The following is a 19,954-nucleotide window of genomic DNA, read 5'->3' as shown; positions in this document are numbered from 1 at the left end:
ACGGGGGGAGGTGGTGAGCGTGGTGCCGGCCAGGACGTTCGTCCTGGACTGTCGCTGTGATGTGGCTCAGACGTTGTGGTTCTGAATCATGGCCTTGAGTGGCTGTGCTGTGGCCTGGTGTTTCGTGTGAGTGTGGGTCTTTAACAAATAATGTTTATTTATTTTACTTGAAAGGCAGAAAGAGAGAGAGAGAGAGAATCTTCCATACACTGGTTCACTCCCCAAATGACTGCAACAGCCAGGGCTGGGCCAGGCCAAGGCCAAAAGCCCAGAGCTCCATCCCGGCCTCCCATGCGGCAGGTGGCAGAGACCAAGTACTGAGCCATCACCTGCTGCTTCCCAGGGTGCACATTAGCAGGAAGCTGGATCAGAAGCAGAGCCAGGATTTGAACCCGGGCAATCCCATGTAGGATGTAGGGGTCGCCAACAGGGTCTTAATTGCTGTGCCAGATGCCTCCTCTGACTCCGGGTCTCAGTGTATAACCACAGACACCTGAGACATCACTCGCCTGGCCCCTCACCTCCCTCCTCACCTGGGCAGCCAGTCATTGTCCCGTTCCACATGCTCCTGAGGGAGTCCTAGGGCCAGCCCCAGGCTCAGCCCGAGACTGCAAAGCACACCGAAGCTGTCCACTCTCCTCCCCATGGACAAAGCTGTCCACTCTCCTCCCTGTGGGCTCTGCTGACTGTGCTCCCCTGAGGGACTCCTACAGCGGTTCTCCGGCTCTGCCGCACCTGTAGGACTGCACTTGGCCTTGTGTCTGTGTCGCTCACAGTGGGAAAACAGAAGCCGGCCCCCGCGGAATGCCTGGTGTTGTCTTTACCCGGCTTCTTACCCACGCCTCTGCCTTCTGAGAAGCACCCACTTTCTTCCCAGTCCCGTCCTCCCTGCGGCCCCAGCGCCTCCCGCGGCCCTGGCTCCTGCAGGTTGCTGTGCTCTGAAGTCTCCCCTTTTCCCACACCTCCCCACGATCTGGCCTCCTGCCTTCCCTCCTCCTTCTCCTCCTCCTCCTCCTCTTCTTTTAAGATTGATTTATTTATTTGAAAGGGCAGAGTTAGAGGGAGAGAGAGAGATCTTCCATCCTCTGGTTCACTCCCCAAGTGCTGCAACTGATCCCAAGCTGGGAGCTGTCCAAGCCTTGGGCCATCTTCTGCTGTTGTCCCCGGCGCATTAGCAGGGAGCGGGATCGGAAGTGGAGCAGCCGGGACTTGGACTGGTGCCCATAAGGGATGCTGGTACCACAGCGCCACCCCCCCACACACACACACTCTGTCACACTTGTAGGGAGTGTATTTCTGCCTGCACAGCCCAGCCAGGCCCACGCTCCCTCTCTCTCCCCCAGAGCCCCGCAGCACCCCCTCTCCCCCTGCTGGAGGGAATCCCCGTCCGAGCCCTTCCTCCCTGCTCCCCAGAACAGCTTCCTCTCTCCGCATTAATGGCACACTAGCTACTGAAACACGAGGACCACTACCTTCACCCCCTGCCCGCTGGAGGCACGGGCACCCGGGTTTCCCTTCTTCTCTTTGTCGTTTCTGCCTCTACTTCTCCAGGTGTTTCTCAGGGTTCCCCCCACCATGGGCCTCCTTTCTCCCCTGGCAGCCTCCTGTTCAGACTCCCCCCTCCAGGCAGGGGCACCCATTGCTGTTTCCAGCCCCGCCCTGCCCCCAGCTCCTTGACTCCAGGACATTCACTCCGGGTCACCTCCCTCCCAGGGCAGCCCCCAAGGGCTTGGCACCGCTGCCTCTGGGCTTTCTCCGTGTCGTGTGCCCCCTTTCCATCCTCATCTCCACAGTCCCCGCCCGAGCACCTGCCACCCCCTCCTGGCTGGTGTCCCTCTGCCTGGCCGATGTAGCTACATTTGTTTCCCCAGAGCAATGTTTGGAGCTGTCACTGCCATACTTTAAAAGAGCTTGTTACCCCCTCCATGGCCCCTGTTGCCCTCAGAATACAATCTACCCCCTCTGGGCCCCCTACCTCTCGCCCCAAATCCATCCCTGCCCCCTGAGTGCCATGATCCAGCCACATCCGCTGTGCCCCAGGCAGACCCCACGTGTCTCCATGTCCCCACCTTTGCCCCTGCTGCTTCCTCAGTCGAGAATCCCTTTTGGGGGTGGCTGGCATTGGGGTGTAGCAGAATAAGCCGCCGCCCGCATCCCATATGGGCATCCGTTCCAGTCCTGGCTGCTCCACTTCCCATCCAGCTCCCTGCTAATGTGCCGGGGAGGGCAGCGGAGGATGGCCCAGGTGCTTGGACCCCTACACCCACATGGGAGACCAGAAGAAGCTTCTGGCTCCTGCCTTCAGCCTGGCCCAGCCCCCGGGTGTTGCAACCATTTGGGAAGTGAACTAGTGGATTGGAGATATCTCTCTCTGTCTCTCTCTTTTCTCTGTCTCTTCTCTTTGTAATTCTGCCTTTCAAATAAATAAATAAATCTTAAAAAGAATCCCTTCTTCTGTTCAGGACCTCGACTTGGGCACCCTCCAAACACCTCCTCCAAAACTCCTTTGTTCCTCCTCCTGACCCGGCTTCTCTAGCCCGTAAGCATATCTTATCAGCGCACACAGTTTAGGGTTCAGTGTAGGGTTGGACTCTGCATGGGAGTCTGGGAGTCGTCTCCGATCTCTCTGTCCTCCATAAGACTTAGCACCCAGTGGCGCCCTGTGTTAGCCACAAACAGCTGCTCAGAGAGTATTTGTTGAATGGACGGACAAAGCTCCACATGACCGGAGGGTGGGTGGACGCATAGGTGCTGGTCTCATCTCAAGGCTGAGCAAGTGTAGAGCTCATGTTTTTTTTTTTTTTAATGATTTATTTATTTATTTGAAAGGCAGGGTTACAGAGAGACAGAGACAGAGGCAGAGAAAGAGAGGGAGGGAGGGAGGGAGAGAGAGAGAGAGAGGTCTTCCATTCACTGGTTCAATCCCCAGATGGCTGCAATGGCCAAAGCTGCACTGATCCAAAGCCAGGAGCCAGGAGCTTCTTCCAGGTCTCTCACATGGGTACAGAGGCCCAAGGACCTGGGCCATCTTCTACTGCTTTCCCAGGCCATAGCAGAGAGCTGGATTGGAAGTGGAGCAGCCGGGACTCGAACCGGCGCCCATATGGATGCCGGCACTGCAGGTGGTGGCCTTACACACTACGCCACAGCCCGGGCCCCGGCCCCGTGGAGAGCTCATTTGACAGGGAAGACAGGGGTGAGAGCACAAGCTTGAAGCCCTTCCAGGTCACAGCCGCGGTCACCCTACATCTGGACACCTCATCAGCAGCGTGGCCACGTGAGTTTTAGGAAGCACAGGAAGCGTGGGGCTCTGGAATGTCCTTTCCATGGGCACCATGGCCGCGGCGGGACTCTGATGGCCGGAGACGCCACAGTTCTAGAGTCCCAAGAAGCCTGAGAGATGCGGCACAGTGGGCAAGGCGCGGTCATTTCCAGCTCTGCGCCCTGCAGGCTCAGTTCCCTTTGTCTGTAAAGCAGGCCCACCTGGCAGGCTTGCCATCCCTGCTCATCCACGTGCCTAGCACGTAAGGAACAGTCGAGAAATGGCAGCTATGCTAGGAAGAAAACACGTCCCCCCGCCAGGCGGGGGCCTGATACCAGGTCCTTACTCCCCCTGCAGTCAGAGAGGAGTGTATGAGTGAGGGTGGGCACTGCCCAGGAGGCCTCCCACAGGGAGGTGTCATCAGGGAGGCGAGGGGGTGGCAGAGCACTGGAGGGGGAGGGGAGCTGCTTGTGGGCAGGTGCAGGGAGTCCTGATACGGAGCTTAGGTGATAAGACTAGGAGCCCCCAGTGACAGGGGTCTCACAAGTCTCTGTAGCAGAGTGGCTACAGAAAAGCAGCCGGAGTGCCCTGGGCCCTGGGGAGGTAGAAGTCCCAGTTGCCAAGCTGCCAGCTGCAGTGTGTGATGTTTTGAGCATGTTGTGTGTTATCACTCATCTGGAGCTCAGACAGCAACCGCAGAACACAGGCACCGTGCGGGATGCCGCTGGATAGACAGTGTGTATTTTGCAGACACTACGCTATTTTCAATTTCTTTGCACCAAAATAAACTTTTTATTTTATTTTTTATTTATTTGAAAGAGCTATAGCGAGAAGTAGAGAAGGAGAGAGGGGTCTTCCATCTGCTGGTTCACTCCTCAGATGGCCTAAACGGCCGGAGCTGAGCTGATCCAAAGCCAGGAGCCAGGAGCTTCTTCCGGGTCTCCCACGTGGGTGCAGGGGCCCAAGCACTTGGGCCAGCTTCTGCTGCCTTCCCAAGACATAGCAGGAAGTGGAACAGCAGGGATTTGGAGCGGCGCCCCTATGGGATGCGGGCCTCAGGAGTGGTGGCCTGACCCTTTGGGGTCCAGCTTCCCCGCAAGGCCTCGCTGTGTGAACTTATTTAATCCCGTTTCCCACAAACTCTCTGAAGCCCCTGGTGGCGAGTCCCCATTTTGCAGCAGGGGGCCCCAGGCAGCACGGCTACCGACCAGCAAGAGGGCAGTGTTGAAGCCGAGGCCCCCGCATTTCCAGGGCTGTGCGGGAGCCCGGGGTGCGGCCCAGGCCTGGGCCAGGGAAGGGGTGTGGGCACCGCTGGGCGTCCTTCCCCACCCCACCCCAACCCCACCCCGTGTTCTCCCGGGGCGGGCGGGGGCTGAAGCAGGTGTGGCTGCCTAGGGCACGGAGGGGCCGACCCCTGCCGTCATTTCCTGCCCAGCCAGAGGACAATGGCCGAGATGCCAGCGGGGCTGCCCTCGGCCTCCACCCACCCACCGCTGCCCGGCCTCCCTCTCTCCCCAGACCCGCTAGGGAGAGTCGCTGAGGGATGAGGACGCTACTGCCCGCTGGGACGCCCCTGCCGCCGCCGCCGGGCCGCGCCTGACGCCCCCGCGCCCTCGCCCCGCGCGCACGCCTGTGCCGGCCACCGCCCCGCGAGCTCGCGGCCGCATGGAACGGCTGCAGAAGGTGTGTGGGGCTGCGCCTGCCCGAGCAGGGGGCGTAGGGTTCGGGCTCGGGGTCGGGGTGGGTAGGGGGGATGACCGCGCCACCTGGTGGCCGCCCACAGCGCAGCGCTTGGGTCCCCAAGGCCCAGGGCAGACCCCCGGCCCGCACGCACACACACCTGCCCACGCGCCCGCCTTCTCACTCTCTCCAGCACCCACTGACCTCCCCTGGGAGCGTCAGCTCCTCCCGCGACTCCAGTGTGCCGGGCTCTCCCTCCAGCATCGTGGTGAGTACCCCCTGGTACCCCTCCTCCACACCTGCAGGCTGGGAGGCGGGAGCAGGGGGCTTCTCACAGAGCCCTGCGTGGTGGTCCTGCCAGTGGTGGCCAGCAGAGATGCCCCCCACAACGCAGAGGGGGCCCCCACGCCCCACTGCTGCTGGCCTGGTTCTGTCTCCTGGTTCCCAGAGTGCTAGGTAAAGGCCCAGGATGCTTTGTGGCAACAGGAGAAATCTGGAAAGCAGTGTGATTTTTAAGGAGCAGGGGGTGGCACCGCCTTGGCCCGTGCCCTCCTGGTTGCTGTGCCAGAAGTCTGGCTGGCCGGGCCAGCATCCCCAGGAGGGCCCTGGCCAGGCACACCAGCTCCACCTGCACTGTTCCCCCTCTGCCCGCCCCCAGGCCAAGATGGACAATCAGGTGCTGGGCTACAAGGACCTGGCTGCCATCCCCAAGGACAAGGCCATCCTGGACATCGAGCGGCCCGACCTCATGATCTACGAGCCCCACTTCACCTACTCCCTCCTGGAACACGTGGAGCTGCCCAGAAGCCGGGAGGTGAGCCGGGGACTTGGGAAGGAGCTGCCTAGCCACACAGGCGGTGATGGGCTCGCCTCTGAGCCTTGCTTGTGTTTATTTTATCTGAAATGCAGACTACAGAGCTCTGCCTTCCAGTGGTACGTCTCCCCACCCCCACCCCAAATGCCCGCAAAGCCAGGGCTTGGCCAGGCCAAAGCCAGGAGCCCAGAACTCATTCATGGTCTCCCACATGAGTGGCAGGGACCCGTCCACTGGGGCCATCACCTGCCACCTCCCAGAGAGCGCTGAGCAGGAAGCTGGAATTGGAAGCCGAGCCAGGGCTCGAACCAAGACACTGTTTTGGGTTGTGGGCGTCTCTACACCAAATGCCCCCACCCTTAGTGCTATCTTTCCTGGAGGGAATGGTACAGGAACACAACCCCCCCCCCCCAGTTAACCAACCCAGGGGGTGTGGAGGGTGGGCAGAGAGGGCCGGCAGCTGGAGCCAGGCCAGGAGGCAGGGAGCGGAGGAGGCCATCTTGTATGGCACCAGCACCGGGGAACAGGGTGGGATGGGCAGAAGGCAAAGCCTGCAGAGAGCCCATTGCACTGGGTTTGGAGGCCGGGAAGCTGGCCTGTGTGGTGCTGTGGCCTCAGTTTCCCCTCCTGTAAGCCACAGGTGACCCCAGAAGGCGGTCAGGGTGCACGAGATTATGCACAGTGGGTGCTTGTCACCCATACTGAGGGGCATAGGGTGCCATGGCTGAGCAGGGAGACAGGCCAGACCACGGGGAGCCCCTGCTCCCCAGCCGCAGAGCCGGCCCCAGCCCCAGGATGCTCGTCCTCTAGTCTCTAAGGGCAGGGTCCCTGCAAGGCTCCTGTTGGCCTCAGAGTACCAGGCACCCCCACCCCCACTCCCAGGGCCTGCGTATTTCCTCCCGCATCCTTGGCAGGATCCAGGGCCTTGTCTAGCAGGGCCAGGGAGCAGGACGGAGGCCCAGCCTGGGAGCCGGCAGAGAGGAGGTGGCCAGCACTTGGCCAGGAAGGCGTGCACCACCAGGCTGGGGGGAGGAAGTGGCTCTTTGTTGGTTCCAGGTCTGAGGGTTGACTGCCACCCTCATGGCTCTGACCAGCCCCTCTCTCCATCTACAGCGCTCGCTCTCACCCAAGTCCACATCGCCACCCCCATCCCCGGAGGTGAGTCTGCCCCCCCCCCCAACCCGCCCCTCTGTGCACTGACGGGGCCCCCACCCACGTCTAGAGGGTTGACCAGGGCCTCGATTAGCTCTGTCCCTCTGGGCCATGACAGCCCCCTGGGGCGGGCTGGGGCAAGGTGTCAGACCCTACGGAGGTCTCAGCAAGTTTCACGCGCGTGTACTCCGCAGGTGTGGGCCGAGAGCCGGTCCCCAGGAATCATCTCGCAGGCCGCAACCCCGAGAGCCACTGGGACCCCGCGGACCAGCCTGCCCCACTTCCACCATCCCGGTAGGTTGGGTTGTCGGGGAGCCCGCATCCTCTCCCTCCCAGCCCCTGGCTCTCTGGGGTGCGTGCTCCCCACACGTCCAGCTGGGTCCCCTGATGCCAGGACCCCAGGCAGGGCTCCCACCAGGCAGCACAGTGCGGGATTCCCCTAAAGGCCAGGTTCAGGACCTCGACTCAGTCCCAGTCCCACTACCTTCCCCCATCCCATTCACCTCCCTTCCCTGCCGCTGCCATCAGCTGATTCGCACCCCCCCCCCCGCCCCTTGCAGAGACCACCCGGCCAGACTCCAACATCTACAAGAAGCCGCCCATCTATAAGCAGAGAGGTGAGGCTCAGCCCTTTCCTGCCTCGCACTGGGGCAGTGTTGGGGGGGGGGGTGCGGAGTGGGGAGTGACAGGCCGTGATCCCGCCCCCTCGCTATCGCGGGCTGGCGGGGCCGGGGGTAGGGGCGGGACTGACTCTGACCTGCACTTGCACCTGCAGAGTCCGTGGGAGGCAGTCCTCAGAGCAAGCACCTCATCGAAGACCTCATCATCGAGTCGTCCAAATTCCCTGCGGCCCAGCCCCCCGACCCCAACCAGCCGGCCAAGATCGAGACGGACTACTGGCCATGCCCCCCGTCGCTGGCCGTCGTGGGTAGGAGAAACTAGGGAGAACCTCTCCCCACTGCTTGGCATCTGCTGTCCACGCCCACCCGAGCCCCCACCCCACGGGTCCTCGCTGCCCCACCCCCACCCCTGAGCCCACCAGCTCCTTGCCCAGCCCTTCCCTGGGGTCTCTCAGCACTGGTGTCAGCCGCCCCATGCGCCAGCTACCTACCCACTCTTGTTCAGTTCTCGGGTCGCTCACTAGACACACCTCACACTGCTGCTGCTGTTGCCCCAGGCTCCGGGAAGAGGAGTGTGACTCTTACTGGGCTGGCTTTGTGGCGTAGCGGGTAAAGCCACCGCCTATGGGGCCCGCATCCCACATGAGCGCTGGTTCCAGTCCTGGCTGCTCCACTTCCAATCCAGCTCATTGCTAATGCACCTGGAAAAGCAGTAGAAGATGGCCTAGGCCACCTGGATGGAGCTCCTGGCTCCTGGCTTTGGCCTGGCCCAGCCTTGGCTGTTGCAGCCATTTGGGGGATGGACCAGTGGATGGAAGATCAGTTGATCTCTCTCTCTCTCTCTGCCTTTCAAATACATACATACATGAATCTTTATTTTTTTTAAAATAAACTTGCACATTTTGTAATTGATTTTTTTGAAACAGATTTATTTATTTATTTGAAAGTTACAGAGAGGCAGTGGAAGAGAGAGAGGAGAGAGAGAGAGAGGTCTTCCGTCTACTGGTTCACTCCCCAAATGGCCACAATGGCTGGAGCTGTGCTGATCTGAAGCCAGGAGCCAGGAGCTTCCTCCCAGTCTCCCATGCAGGTGCAGGGCCCACACACTTGATGCATCTTTCACTGCTTTCCTGGGCCCTTCGCAGGGAGCTGGATAGGAAGTAGAGCAGCCAGGACTCAAATCCGTGCTGCTATGGGATGCCGGTGCGGCAGGCCACGGCTTAACCCGCTGCACCACAGCGCGGGCCCCATCAATGCATCTTTAAGGGAAAATCCACAGAGCCCCCTTGGACATGCAGCCCAGTGCTGTGCACACCGCCGATGCTTGTGCCACGAGGGACTGGCTGACCGCCCTGCCTGCTTGTGCCTGTGTCTCCTAGAGACGGAATGGAGGAAGCGGAAGGCCTCCCGGAGGGGGGCCGAGGAGGAGGAGGAGGAGGAGGATGACGACTCCGGGGATGAGATGAAGGCTCTCAGGGAGCGTCAGAAGGAGGAGCTCAGCAAGGTAGCGCCTGGCCCTCGACTCCCACACTGCGTGGGGTTAGGGTTAGGGTCAGGGTCGGGGTCAGGGTTGGGGTCGGGTTGGGTTAGGGTCAGGGTCAAGGTCAGGGCTAGGGTTAGGGTTAGGGTTAAGATTAGGGTCACGGTCGGGGTCGGGTTGGGTTAGGGTCAGGGTCAGGGTCAGGGCTAGGGTTAGGGTTAAGGTTAGGGTCAGGGTCAGGGTCAGGGGGCTCGTCCTTGTCCGAACAAGAGAGGAAGTCCTTTCTTTCCCAAGTGCTCCGGCTCACCAGGGTCAAAGGCACAGACAAGGGCCGTGCCACTGGGGCCAGCTGCTGGGAGAAGCGGAAGGAGAGCGTGGGCTGCTGGTCCCCAGGGGGGAGCGTGTCGGGAGCTAGAGAAAGGGCACCTCTGCTGTGCTGTGCTGGGCCCGGTGTGGCAACCTGGGACGAGGAGGCCCCTGGGCCAGAGCTTCCCCAAGGAGCCAGCCCCAAGGTGGCTGCATCTCGGACAAGAGCTGAGTGACCCTGGCTCCGCCTGGGAGCCACGCCCCAGTCCCCACCCCCTCTCCCTACCTACGTGGTGCCATCCCCAGTTCTCACCCTTGTGCAGATGAGAATCAAGGATCTGAGTGTTGGCGCCTTCCTCTTCCTCTTCTTCTTCTTCTTTTTTTTTTTTTTAAGATTTATTTATTTATTTATTTGAGAGACAGCGTTACAGACACAAAGAGAGAGAGAGAGAGAGAGAGAGAGAGAGGTCTTCCATCTCTTGGTTCACTCTCTAAATGACCACGATGGCCAGGGCTGGACCAGGCCAAAACCAGGAGCCTGGAGCTTCTTCCAGGTCTCCCACGTGAGTGCCGGGGCCCAAACACTTGGGCCATCTTCCACTGCTTTCCCAGGCCATTAGCAGGGAGCCGGATTGGAAGTGGAGCAGCCGGGGCTCGAACCAGCACCCATGTGGGTTAACCGACTACGCCACAGTGCCAGCCCAGCGCCGCCTTCTTTTCTCCCTCCTCAGGTGACTTCCAACTTGGGGAAGATGATCCTGAAAGAAGAGATGGAGAAGTCGCTGCCCATCCGGAGGAAGACCCGCTCCCTGCCTGACCGGACGCCCCTACACGCCTGTGAGTGCAGGGGGCGGGCGCCATGAGCCAGCCGGCTGTATCTGGGGACCCAGTTGTGAGACATAGAAGACGCAGCCCTGGCTCCCAGGCATGAGGGAAGCAGCCACGCACCCACGTGCCGTGAGAAAAGATAGCGACAGCTGGAGCAGAATCAGCAGCTGAATTCTAACAATTTGTATTTATTTGAGAGGCAGAGAGAGAGAGAGAGAGAGAGAGAGAGAGAGAGAGAGCTCTCATTTGCTGTCCCCAGGAGCCCTCAATGGCTGGGGCTGGAGCAGGCTGAAGCCAAGAGCCTGGAACTCACGTGGGTGGCAGGGGGCACCACCTTCCGCCATCCCCGAGTGTGCAATAGCAGGAAGCTGGATTGGGAGTAGAGCCGGGGCTGGATCCCAGGCGCTCTGATATGAGATGCTGGCCTCCCAAGCAGCGCCAAAGGCCGCGCCTTGTTTAATTTAACAGGTGTTCACTGAGGCTCTGTGCTGTGCCAGGCACGGGAGGTACCCTAGGGAGAAAAACGTCCCCCAGGGCCCTGTGGTCAGTGGGGAGTGACAGGGAAACAGGGCTTGGGTGCAGTCCGGTTGGCGTCATGAGAGGTGACAGGTGTGCAGGTGTCCCATGAGAGGCCAAGGCCAAGGCCTGGGGGTGGGGGAGTGCCCCTGAGGCTCCAAGGAGGAGACGGAGTGAGCCGGGAGGCAGTGTCACAGTCATGGCAATGGGGCAGGAGCAAAGGTGGAGGCACGGAGATCCTGGCAGCTTCGAACCCCAGGAGCCGGGGTAGGGGGCGAGGCAGGCGGGAGGTGCCATGGACCGGGGAGGGGGGTTCTGCCTCTGAGCGCCCAGGTCGGCCTGGGCTTCCTCGGGTCTTGTGGCTTCGCGGGTTAGGAAATGGGAACCAAGAGATCTCTGGAAGCCCAGCCTTGGGAGTCCATTGCACTGCATTCTGGGGGCCTGAGCAGTCACCGAGCAGCCTAGACTCAAGGGCAGGAGAGAGACTGGATGGAGGGGCCGCAGGGTGGGAGGTGACGAGGGTGCTGGCCATCTCTGGGAACAATCTAGCACGAGGTCCAATAGTCCCAGCTAAGGGCCGAAACTAACAGGTACTTGACAGAGCTCATGGAAAATGGAATATTTTTTGCTGCTGTTTAAAGATTTACTTATTTATTTGAAAGGCAGAGTTAGGGAGAGAGAGAGAAAGAGAGGTCTTCCATCCGCTGGTTCATTCTCCAAATGGCCACAATGCCCAGGGCTGGGCTGATCCGAAGACAAGAGCCATGGATCTTCTTCCAGGTCTCCCACGTGGGTTCAGGGGTGCAAATGCTTGGGCCGTTCTCCAGTGCTCTCCCAGGCACGTTAGCAGGGAGCTGGATCCGAAGTGGAACAGCCGGGACTCCAGGTGCCCATATGGGATGCTGGTGCTGCAGGTGGTGGCTTACCTGTGGCACCACAGCGCCAGCCCCAAAAACAGAATTTTTAAAGGATAAGTTTCGGGGTTGGCATTTGGCCTTGTGGTTATGATATTGCTTGGGAAGCCCACATCCCCAATCAGAGTGCCTGAGTTTGAGGCTCTGCTCCACTTCCCAATCCAGCTTCCTACTAATGAGCCTGGAAAGGCAGCAGCAGATGGCCCAAGTACTTGGGTCCCTGCCACCCATGTGAGACCTGGGTTGAGTTCTGGGCTCCTTAATTTGGCCCAGCCCAGCCCTGGCTGTTGGGCATTTGGGGAGAGAAACAGCAGATGGGAGCTGTTTCTGTCTCTCTTATAAATAAAATAAACAAAATATTTTTAAATAATGTTTATTTTCTTTTTAAAAAATATTTATTTTTGTTTATTTGAAAGACAGAGTTACAGAGAGAGGTAGAGACAGAGAGAGGTCTCTGTCCACTGGTTCACTCCCCAGATGGCCACAATGGCTGGAGCTGTGCCAATCTGAAGCCAGGAGCCAGGAGCTTCCTCCAGGTCTCCCACGTGGGTGCAGGGTCCCAAGGACCTGGGCCATCTTCTACTGCCTTCCCAGGCCATAGCAGAGAGCTGGATCAGAAGAGGAGCAGCCGGGACTGGAACTGGTACCCATATGGGATGCTGGCGCTTCAGGCCAGGGCGTTAACCTGCTGCGCCACAGTGCCGGCCCCAAATGATGTTTATTTTCATGCAAAAAGTTTTTTGAAATTGTGTATACCAAAGATCTTTGGGAAGTTCATGGAAAATATGTATTATGAAAAAAACTATCAATGGATTTTTTTTTTGGACAGGCAGAGTGGACACTGAGAGAGAGAGACAGAGAGAAAGGTCTTCCTTTGCCGTTGGTTCACCCTCCAATGGCCGCCACGGCTGGCGCGCTGTGGCCGGCGCAGCGCGCTGATCTGATGGCAGGAGCCAGGTGCTTCTCCTGGTCTCCCATGGGGTGCAGGGCCCAAGTACTTGGGCCATCCTCCACTGCACTCCCTGGCCACAGCAGAGAGCTGGCCTGGAAGAGGGGCAACTGGGACAGAATCCAGTGCCCCGACCGGGACTAGAACCCGGTGTGCCAGGGCCGCAAGGCGGAGGATTAGTCTATTGAGCCATGGCGCCGGCTATCAATGGATTTAAAAAACTAGACCAAAATAAACATTTTTAAAAAGATTTTATTTATTTATTTGAGAGAGTTACAGACAATGAGAGGGAAAGAGAGAAAAAGCTCTTCCATCCGCTGGTTCACTCCGCAAATGGCTGCAACGGCTGGAGCTGTGCTGATCTGAAGCCTGGAGCCAGAAGCTTCTTCTGGGTCTCCCACATGGGTGCAAGGGCCCAAGCATTTGGGCCATCTTCCACTGCTTCCCCAGGCCATAGCAGAGAGCTGGATCAGAAGAGGAGCAGCTGGGACTCGAACCGGCGCCCATATGGGATGCCGGCAGTGCAGGCGGAGGATTAACCTACTATGCCACAATGCCAGCCCCAACTTACCTTTTAATTTCATTTGTACATGGCCTTCTTAAAAATTATTTATTTGAAAGAGGGACAGAGCTAGAGAGAGAGAGAGACAGCGCAGGAGAGAGATCTTCCATCTGCTGGTTCATTCCCCAAATGACTGTAATAGCTAGGGCTGGAGCAGGCCAAAGCCAGAAGCCAGGAACTCCATCTGGATCTCCCCTGTGGACAGCAGGGACCCAACTAGTTAAGCCATCACCTGCTGCCTCCCAGGTTCACTAATAGGAAGCTGGATTGGAAGTGGAGGTGGAACTTGACCAGAGGCATCCAAGTGGTGCCTAACCCACTATACTACAACGCCTGCCCTGTCCATGGATTTTCTTTAAAATATTTACTTATTTGAAAGGCAGAGTGACAGAGAGAGGAAAAGAGACAGAGAGAGAAAGGCCAGAGCCAGCCAGGAGCCAGGAGCGCCACCCCGGTCTCCCACATGGGCAACAGGGGCCCAAGCAGTTGAGCTGCTGCCTTCTCAGGCCATTAGCAGGGAGCTGGATCAGAAGTAGAGCAGCCGGGACATGAACCAGCGTCCACATGGGATGTCACCGTCACAGGCGGTGGCTTTACCCGCTGTGCCACAGCACATGACCTGGCCCCTGGCTTCAGCCTGGCCCAGCCCTGACCAGAGAAGCTATCTGGGGAGTGAACCAGCAGATCCATCTCTCGTTCTCTCTCTCTGTCTCTCCATCTCTTTCTGTCTCTCCCTCTCTCTCTGTGACTCTTTCAAATAAATAAGTAAATCTTAAAAAAAAAAAGAAAGAGAAGTGGAGCACCACAACTCAGACTGCTACTCCAATATGGGACGCTGGTGTCCACAAGGCCGCTTAACCTGCGGTACCACAGCGTCCACCCCATCCGGGAACTTTCTGATGCGCCCTCATATACGTGGGGTCCAGAGAACTGCCCAGGCGATCGAGTCCACTGCCTTGAATCCAGGGCCTGATTAGGTGTGGAGAGGAGGGAGGCAGGGGTCGGGGTTCGAGATCATTTGAGAGGCAGAGTTTTGGGGAAAGAGGAGGAGTCTGGTTCCGGGCCTGCGGGGTGTGAGTGTGTGGGTGGGGCCGGAGGGTCTCCAGGGACGCGGCAGGCATTGAGGTGTGCCTGGAGCAGGGGGAGGCATGGTGAGAGTGCTGAGGACTCGCAGTAGCTCCGAAGGGGAAGAAATGGCACGGGGCTTCCCTTTGGCTGGGATCCACATGGGGAGGGGAGATGCGGGGTGAGGCAGGTGCTGGGGGCCCATGGGGCCGGGCCGCACCATCGGGGTGCTGGTGGAGCCAGTTAGTGGCTCTAGCGGCTCAGCTGCAGGGTGGGGGTGGGCAGGGGGCCAGCGGGGCAGTGCAGACACCCCAGAACTGGAGAACTGGGGTGCATCCAGCTCCCTGCCAGTGCGCCTGGGAGGCAGCTCCTTAACTCCCATTCGAGCCTCGGAAGCTGGAACAGCAGAGGCCTACGTCAGCGTCACTTTTGGCGTCCCTGCACTTGCGTGTGCTCCACCGTCACATGACACGGAGGGTACCATCCTGTCTGGTCGGTCTTCGCATTTCCGGAGTCATGGATAGGAGTGTCATCTGATCTCACGGGGTCCTCGGAAGGGTCCCTCCCGCAAAGAAGCATCCTAGGAGCCGCTTGGCGTGAGAAATCCCGAGCGGCGCTCCCCAAGGCCACGGCCACTGCGTGCAGATGTCTCCTGGGAAATGCTCCCGCGGTGCTTGGTGACTGGTGGGAGGGCTGCACGTTTTCTATGTGAAAATAAGACAGGCGACCACCCCCAAGCCCATTTGTTCTCGCCCACTGGGCTTGTTGATTAGATGAGCTCTCCTAGCTTTGACTCCAGGAGGCTAATACTTACACACATGCTGGTTAAAACAGTGGCCGCAGAAGGCCGGCAACTGCTCGTAACTGGAAACGGAGCTCTCAGGGACAAAGTTCCTTCTAAGAACTCGTATTATTTGTTCCCTTGAATCATACTCAGCCGTGCTTGGAAGCAAAGGCAGCCCATTAAACGGGACATCCAGGGATGCGACTGGGAAGTGTATGAGCTAGTACAGTCTCGCACCTGTCAGCCTGGGGAAGTGACTGTTTCTGTGTCATAAAGCCAAACATTTAAAATTCCAGGACTGGGCCCTGGCGATGTGGTACAGTGGGTTAAGCCACCACGTGCGATGCTGGCATCCCATATCAGAGTCCCGGCTGCTCTACTTCCTATCCAGCCATCTGCTAGTGCGCCTGGGAAGGCAGTGGAGGATGGCTCAAGTGCGTGGGCCCTTGCCATCCATGTGGGAGGCATGGATGGAGTTCTAGGCACCTGGCTTTGGCCTGGCCCAGCTCTGGCTGTTTTGGCTATTTGGAGAGTAAACCAACAAATGGAAGATCTCTCCGTTTCTTTCTCTCTGTCTCTCTCTCCCTCCCTGTTTGCCCCATCCCGTGTGACTTTTCCATTCAAGTACATCTTTAAAAAATAAGTAAAATTCAATTACTAACAATGTTAATAAAACTGCAATAATTCAGTCATTTTGATTGGGCTTTTAGATTGATTTGTATGCGTATGCTTCAAAAAATTGGTAGGAAATGGAATTATTGTGGTACAAAAACTTTTTGGAAATCCATGCTTTTTCCCCCTCCTAATATGCATTTTCCATGAACTGTTTGAGGACTCCCTCGTATGCATGGGTTTCAAGCAAATTTTTGCATCAAAGTCACCTTATCTTTTAATACCATTTTCTCATGAACGCTGCCCAGTAGCCCATGTTAGGCCAGAACCTCAGCGGGGTATGGCTGTGCAGTGTGCTGTACAGTGGCTGTAGACTTCTAGTTGTAGACAGAAACACCCACACTGTGTCACCTGCTGAAGGGAACAGGTCGGGGCTGGAAACCCCAGAAGCCCACCAGGAGCCTCCCCCCTCCCCCATCCCCCTCCCCCGCCCTGCCCAGGCTAGGGGCTGACTGGCCCAGGGCCTCTTGGTCTCTTTTGCAGCTTTGCACCCAGGGACATCCAAGTCATCTTCTCTCCCTGCCTACGGCAGGACCACCCTAAGCCGGGTAAGGCCTCTGAGATTCGGGAGAGGGGTGCCCGGGGAGGGGGCTGGGAGTGGTGCCCTCAGGAAGCCCACCGTGAGGGGGGCCGGGGAGGAGCCCTCCCAGCCTCCTCTCTGACCCCCTCATGCCCCCTCCAGCTCCAGTCCACGGACTTCAGCCCATCGGAGAGTGATTCCGGAAGCCCAGGTGAGAGGCGAAGCCGGGGGCCTTTGGTGCGGGAGGGGTCTGTGGCCTGGGCAGGTGTGGAGACCTCTGAGTGGTTGGCCCTTCTCTCCCGCAGGCCTGCAGGTGAGTGCCTCGCCGAGGGGCAGGCGGAGGAGCGCTGGAAGCCGTCGCCAGGCAGTGTCCGTCGGGGCGGGACAGGGGGATGAGGGGCCGCCGAGAAGCCCAGGGTAAGGCTGAGAGGCCTCCCTGCCCTCTCTGGTTCACTGCGGCTTTGGTCTCCCCAGAACGGAGAGGGCCAGAGTGGGAGGATGGACCGGGGGAACTCCCTGCCTTGTGTGCTGGAACAGAAGGTGAGGGGCAGGGGGCGGCCACCTCGAGCGGGGGGAGCGGGGATGCAAAGTGGCATGGACCCCAGCGGCCTCTGCAGGGTGGAGAGGGGGCCGGGGGAGTCGAAGAGGGGGTTCCCGGCGCCAGCCTCAGACGACCCGGTCCTTCCCAGATCTACCCCTACGAAATGCTGGTGGTGACCAACAGGGGGCGCACCAAGTTGCCGCCAGGTGTGGATCGGATGCGGCTTGAGGTATGCGGGCCCTAGAAGGCCCTGGGTGGGCACCCTGGCCTGGTGGGGCCTCCCGTCCGAGCGTGTCACGTGGGCCAGCTGGCACAGCCCCCCGCCTGCCCCCTTTCCCCTCCGCAGAGGCACCTGTCGGCCGAGGACTTCTCCAGGGTCTTCGCCATGTCTCCCGAGGAGTTCGGCAAGCTGGCTCTCTGGAAGCGCAATGAGCTGAAGAAGAAGGCCTCTCTCTTCTGACGCCCCGCGGCCCGCGGCTGACCCCTCCCTCGCCGCCGCAGGGCCCTGGGAACCCAACCATGCTCTTCACCTGGAAGCTGCCAGCGCGGGGAGGTGGGGCCGAGGTGTGGCAGGCAGCTGGGCCCGCTGTGGTGCAGAGAGCAGTGGACACTGTTCCTTCAATAGGGAGCTTGGGGCCCTGGGGGCCTCCTCCTCTTCTCCCTGGTCCTCATTGCCCAGGCAAACCCCGCCCCCCACCCCGGGGCCAGACTAGCTGAGTTCATGTTTGTGCCCCCTCCCTGCCTCCACCCCCCAAGCGAGGGTCCCCAGAGGAAGGCAGGAGCAACGGAGGGGACACTGGGCCAGGCCCGCCAGCTGCGTGCACAGGGATGGGTAGGACGCGGCCATCAGGGCGAGCTCTCGGCTCCTTGTGTGCCCGAGCATGGCGCTCCCTGCCCCTGCCCACCTGCTCGCCTGTGCGCCCAGGGAGCAGGCTCATGCTGGAGGCACCCGGCTCGTCCTGTACTCCACTTGCAACCCCCAAGCTTCCAAGCCTCTTGCTCCAGACCTGGCTTCCCCAGGAGCCTTGGCTTAGAGTGGAGACGCCACCTATCCAAAGCCTCCCACAGCCGTTAGCACAGTCGAGCTAGGACCCCGCTTCCTGGCACCCAGCCTGGGGCCAACACGACTCTGGCCTGCTTGGATGGGGTCCAGGGGCCAGGCCGGGCCTTTCTGGGCGTCCTGGCCAGCAGGACCCCGGCCCCAGCACCCACGCACCTCCCCCTCACTGCACTCTCTAAAGAATGTCATTATTGGGGCACCCCTGGCTGCTTTCCTCACCTCACTCCCTGCCCTCCCTGCTCTCTGGCTTTTCTTCTCTCCCAATCGTATGTGTATATAATTATATATATATATATTTTCACCCAGGTCTGGGTTTGGTTCCTGCCCAGGCCCTGGCATCCCTTTCCACTTGTGTGTGTGTGACAGTGCTGGCAGGGGACTCTGCTTCGAATTAAAAGGTTGCATTGGGTCCCTACATCTACTTGTTCTTTAAGGGCCACCAGCCCAGGGTGAGAGGGCTGGGTGACAGCAGGTGGAGGGTCCCTGGGATGGAGCCACACCTCCCACAGCCCCGGCCCCAGCAGCAGGGACTGGTCCAGGCAGGGCCCCATCAGGGCTCCGGATGATGGCTGGGGGTTGGGAGTAGGGGGCTAGAGGGCTCTCACAGTGGAGAGGAGCTGGACAGGACAGGTTGCTTCTGTCTTCCACCAAGGCCTAAAGGCTGCCCCATAGCAGTCAAGTTCATCAATACCTGGCCCAGCAGTACATGGGGTCCAGGGCCCTCTCCATTCCATGGGGAGGCCACACACAGAGAAATGTGAGTGTATGGTGAGCTGGTGGTCACAGAGCAGGCAGGGGACGCCAAGGGATGGAGGAGGGGCGTTAGGGGAAACAGCGGGCTCAGTGCAGGCCTTGGGAGGAGCTGAGATTTGGTCGTGGCTGGCTTGGCGAGGACTTCCAAGCGGACCAGACAGGAAACGGTGTGTCCAGGGAGTGCCGGTTTGATTGGAAGATCAGGAGGAGATTGTGGGTGATTGGGAGGGAGGGGCTGCCTTCCCCGGGCACGTGCAGAGATGTCTGTCAGAGGAGCAGGTGAGCCGAGGGTGTCCAAGTTACGGCCTCAGCCATGTCCCTAGATGACTTTCCAACCCCCTCAGCTGAGACCAGAGCAACATGGGACAGGGCTCCCGCCTGCAGCCAGGACGCCCGCACCCCACATCAGAGTGCCTGGTCTGAGTTCTAGTGGGACACCCACACCCCACATCAGAGTGCCTGGTCTGAGTTCTAGTGGGACGCCCACACCCCACATCAGAGTGCCTGGTCTGAGTTCTAGTGGGACGCCCACACCCCACATCAGAGTGCCTGGTCTGAGTTCTAGTGGGACACCCACACCCCACATCAGAGTGCCTGGGATGGATTCCCAGCTCCGACTCCTCACACCAACCAGGGACCAGCGCAGACCCTGGGAGCGGCAGGTGCTGGCTCGGATCACTGGGTTCCTGCCACCCAGGCGGGAGACCTGCATTGAACTGCCGGCTCCTGGCTTCATCCTGGCCCAGGCCTGGTCCTTGCAAGCATCTGGGTGGGGGTGGGGTGGGGGGTTGAACCAGCGCATGGGGGCTGCGTCTCCCCAGTAAATACATAAATATTCTTTTAAAAGATTCTTAAAAAAATAAGCACCACAGTCTAAGAATCTCTCAGATTTGATTGATTGTTTATTTGAGAGGGATCGAGAGCGAGCGTGGTCTCAGCTACTGGTTTGCATCCCAGATACCAGCACAGGCCCCGAGCTAGGGACTAAAGCCGCAGCCAGGAACTCCAGCCAGGTCTCCCACGTGAGTGGCAGGAACCGCATCACCACTGCCTCCCGGGGTGCACGGCAGCAGGAAGCCGAGCCGGATCGGGAACCCAGACAGCGTACAGTTATCTCACCGTGCCAGACGCCTGCCCCTTCCCTGGGACGTGTGTGTGGTAGGCGCAGATGTGACCCCAAGCCTAAAGGGTGTTTAGGTGCTGGAGAATTTGGCGCACTCAAAAGGCAGCTGGTGGTCCCTGCAGCCAAGGTGTGGGCAGGGTGCGAGCGGCCTGCAGACGTGAGACCTGGGAGGCCGTGCAGCCCAGTGCGTCCCAAGCCGTTGTCTCTTTAAGTCGATCTTACTGGCGGCAATCGGAATACATTTGCCTGCTGAGTTTTAGCGTAAGGGAACAGAGAAGCTAGTGGATACATCGTTGTCGGGGGTCATCGTGGTCAGGGGTCACATGGGACAGCAGCCCTGACCCCAGCACCGC

General features: G+C 59.4%; 1 protein-coding gene across 4 annotated transcripts; it reads left to right on the top strand.

Annotated features, from left to right (window-relative positions):
• Nucleotides 1-4,884: 4,884 nt before the first annotated feature.
• Nucleotides 4,885-18,128, top strand: DMTN (dematin actin binding protein). Of its 4 annotated transcripts, XM_062199027.1 has the most exons (15): nt 4,885-4,945; nt 5,136-5,210; nt 5,601-5,756; nt 6,870-6,914; nt 7,103-7,202; nt 7,469-7,525; nt 7,684-7,836; nt 8,908-9,032; nt 10,046-10,151; nt 16,088-16,152; nt 16,287-16,335; nt 16,430-16,437; nt 16,599-16,664; nt 16,814-16,894; nt 17,012-18,128. In XM_062199027.1, exons 1-15 carry the CDS (start codon nt 4,928-4,930, stop codon nt 17,123-17,125), a joined length of 1,218 nt encoding a protein of 405 aa, XP_062055011.1. In that variant the 5' UTR covers nt 4,885-4,927; the 3' UTR covers nt 17,126-18,128. The 4 variants fall into 4 exon arrangements, with proteins under 4 accessions (XP_062055011.1, XP_062055008.1, XP_062055012.1 ...); XM_062199024.1 differs by lacking the exon at nt 16,430-16,437 and having other exon boundaries at nt 17,012-17,101; XM_062199028.1 differs by lacking the exon at nt 5,136-5,210 and having other exon boundaries at nt 4,894-4,945.
• The last annotated feature ends 1,826 nt before the right edge of the window (nt 18,129-19,954 follow it).

This window comes from Lepus europaeus, chromosome 8 (genome assembly GCF_033115175.1).
Source record: "Lepus europaeus isolate LE1 chromosome 8, mLepTim1.pri, whole genome shotgun sequence".
Taxonomy (NCBI): Eukaryota; Metazoa; Chordata; class Mammalia; order Lagomorpha; family Leporidae; genus Lepus; species Lepus europaeus.
The sequence above is the reverse complement of the archived record's forward strand: the minus strand, read 5'-3'. Positions and strand labels throughout refer to the sequence as shown.

What these genes read in the sequence shown, in the direction of transcription:
- DMTN (XM_062199027.1), top strand. An exon ending in CGCCACCCCCATCCCCGGAG is followed by an intron (nt 6,915 to 7,102) that starts GTGAGTCTGCCC and finishes TGTACTCCGCAG; the next exon opens with GTGTGGGCCGAGAGCCGGTC. An exon ending in GCAGGACCACCCTAAGCCGG is followed by an intron (nt 16,153 to 16,286) that starts GTAAGGCCTCTG and finishes TGCCCCCTCCAG; the next exon opens with CTCCAGTCCACGGACTTCAG.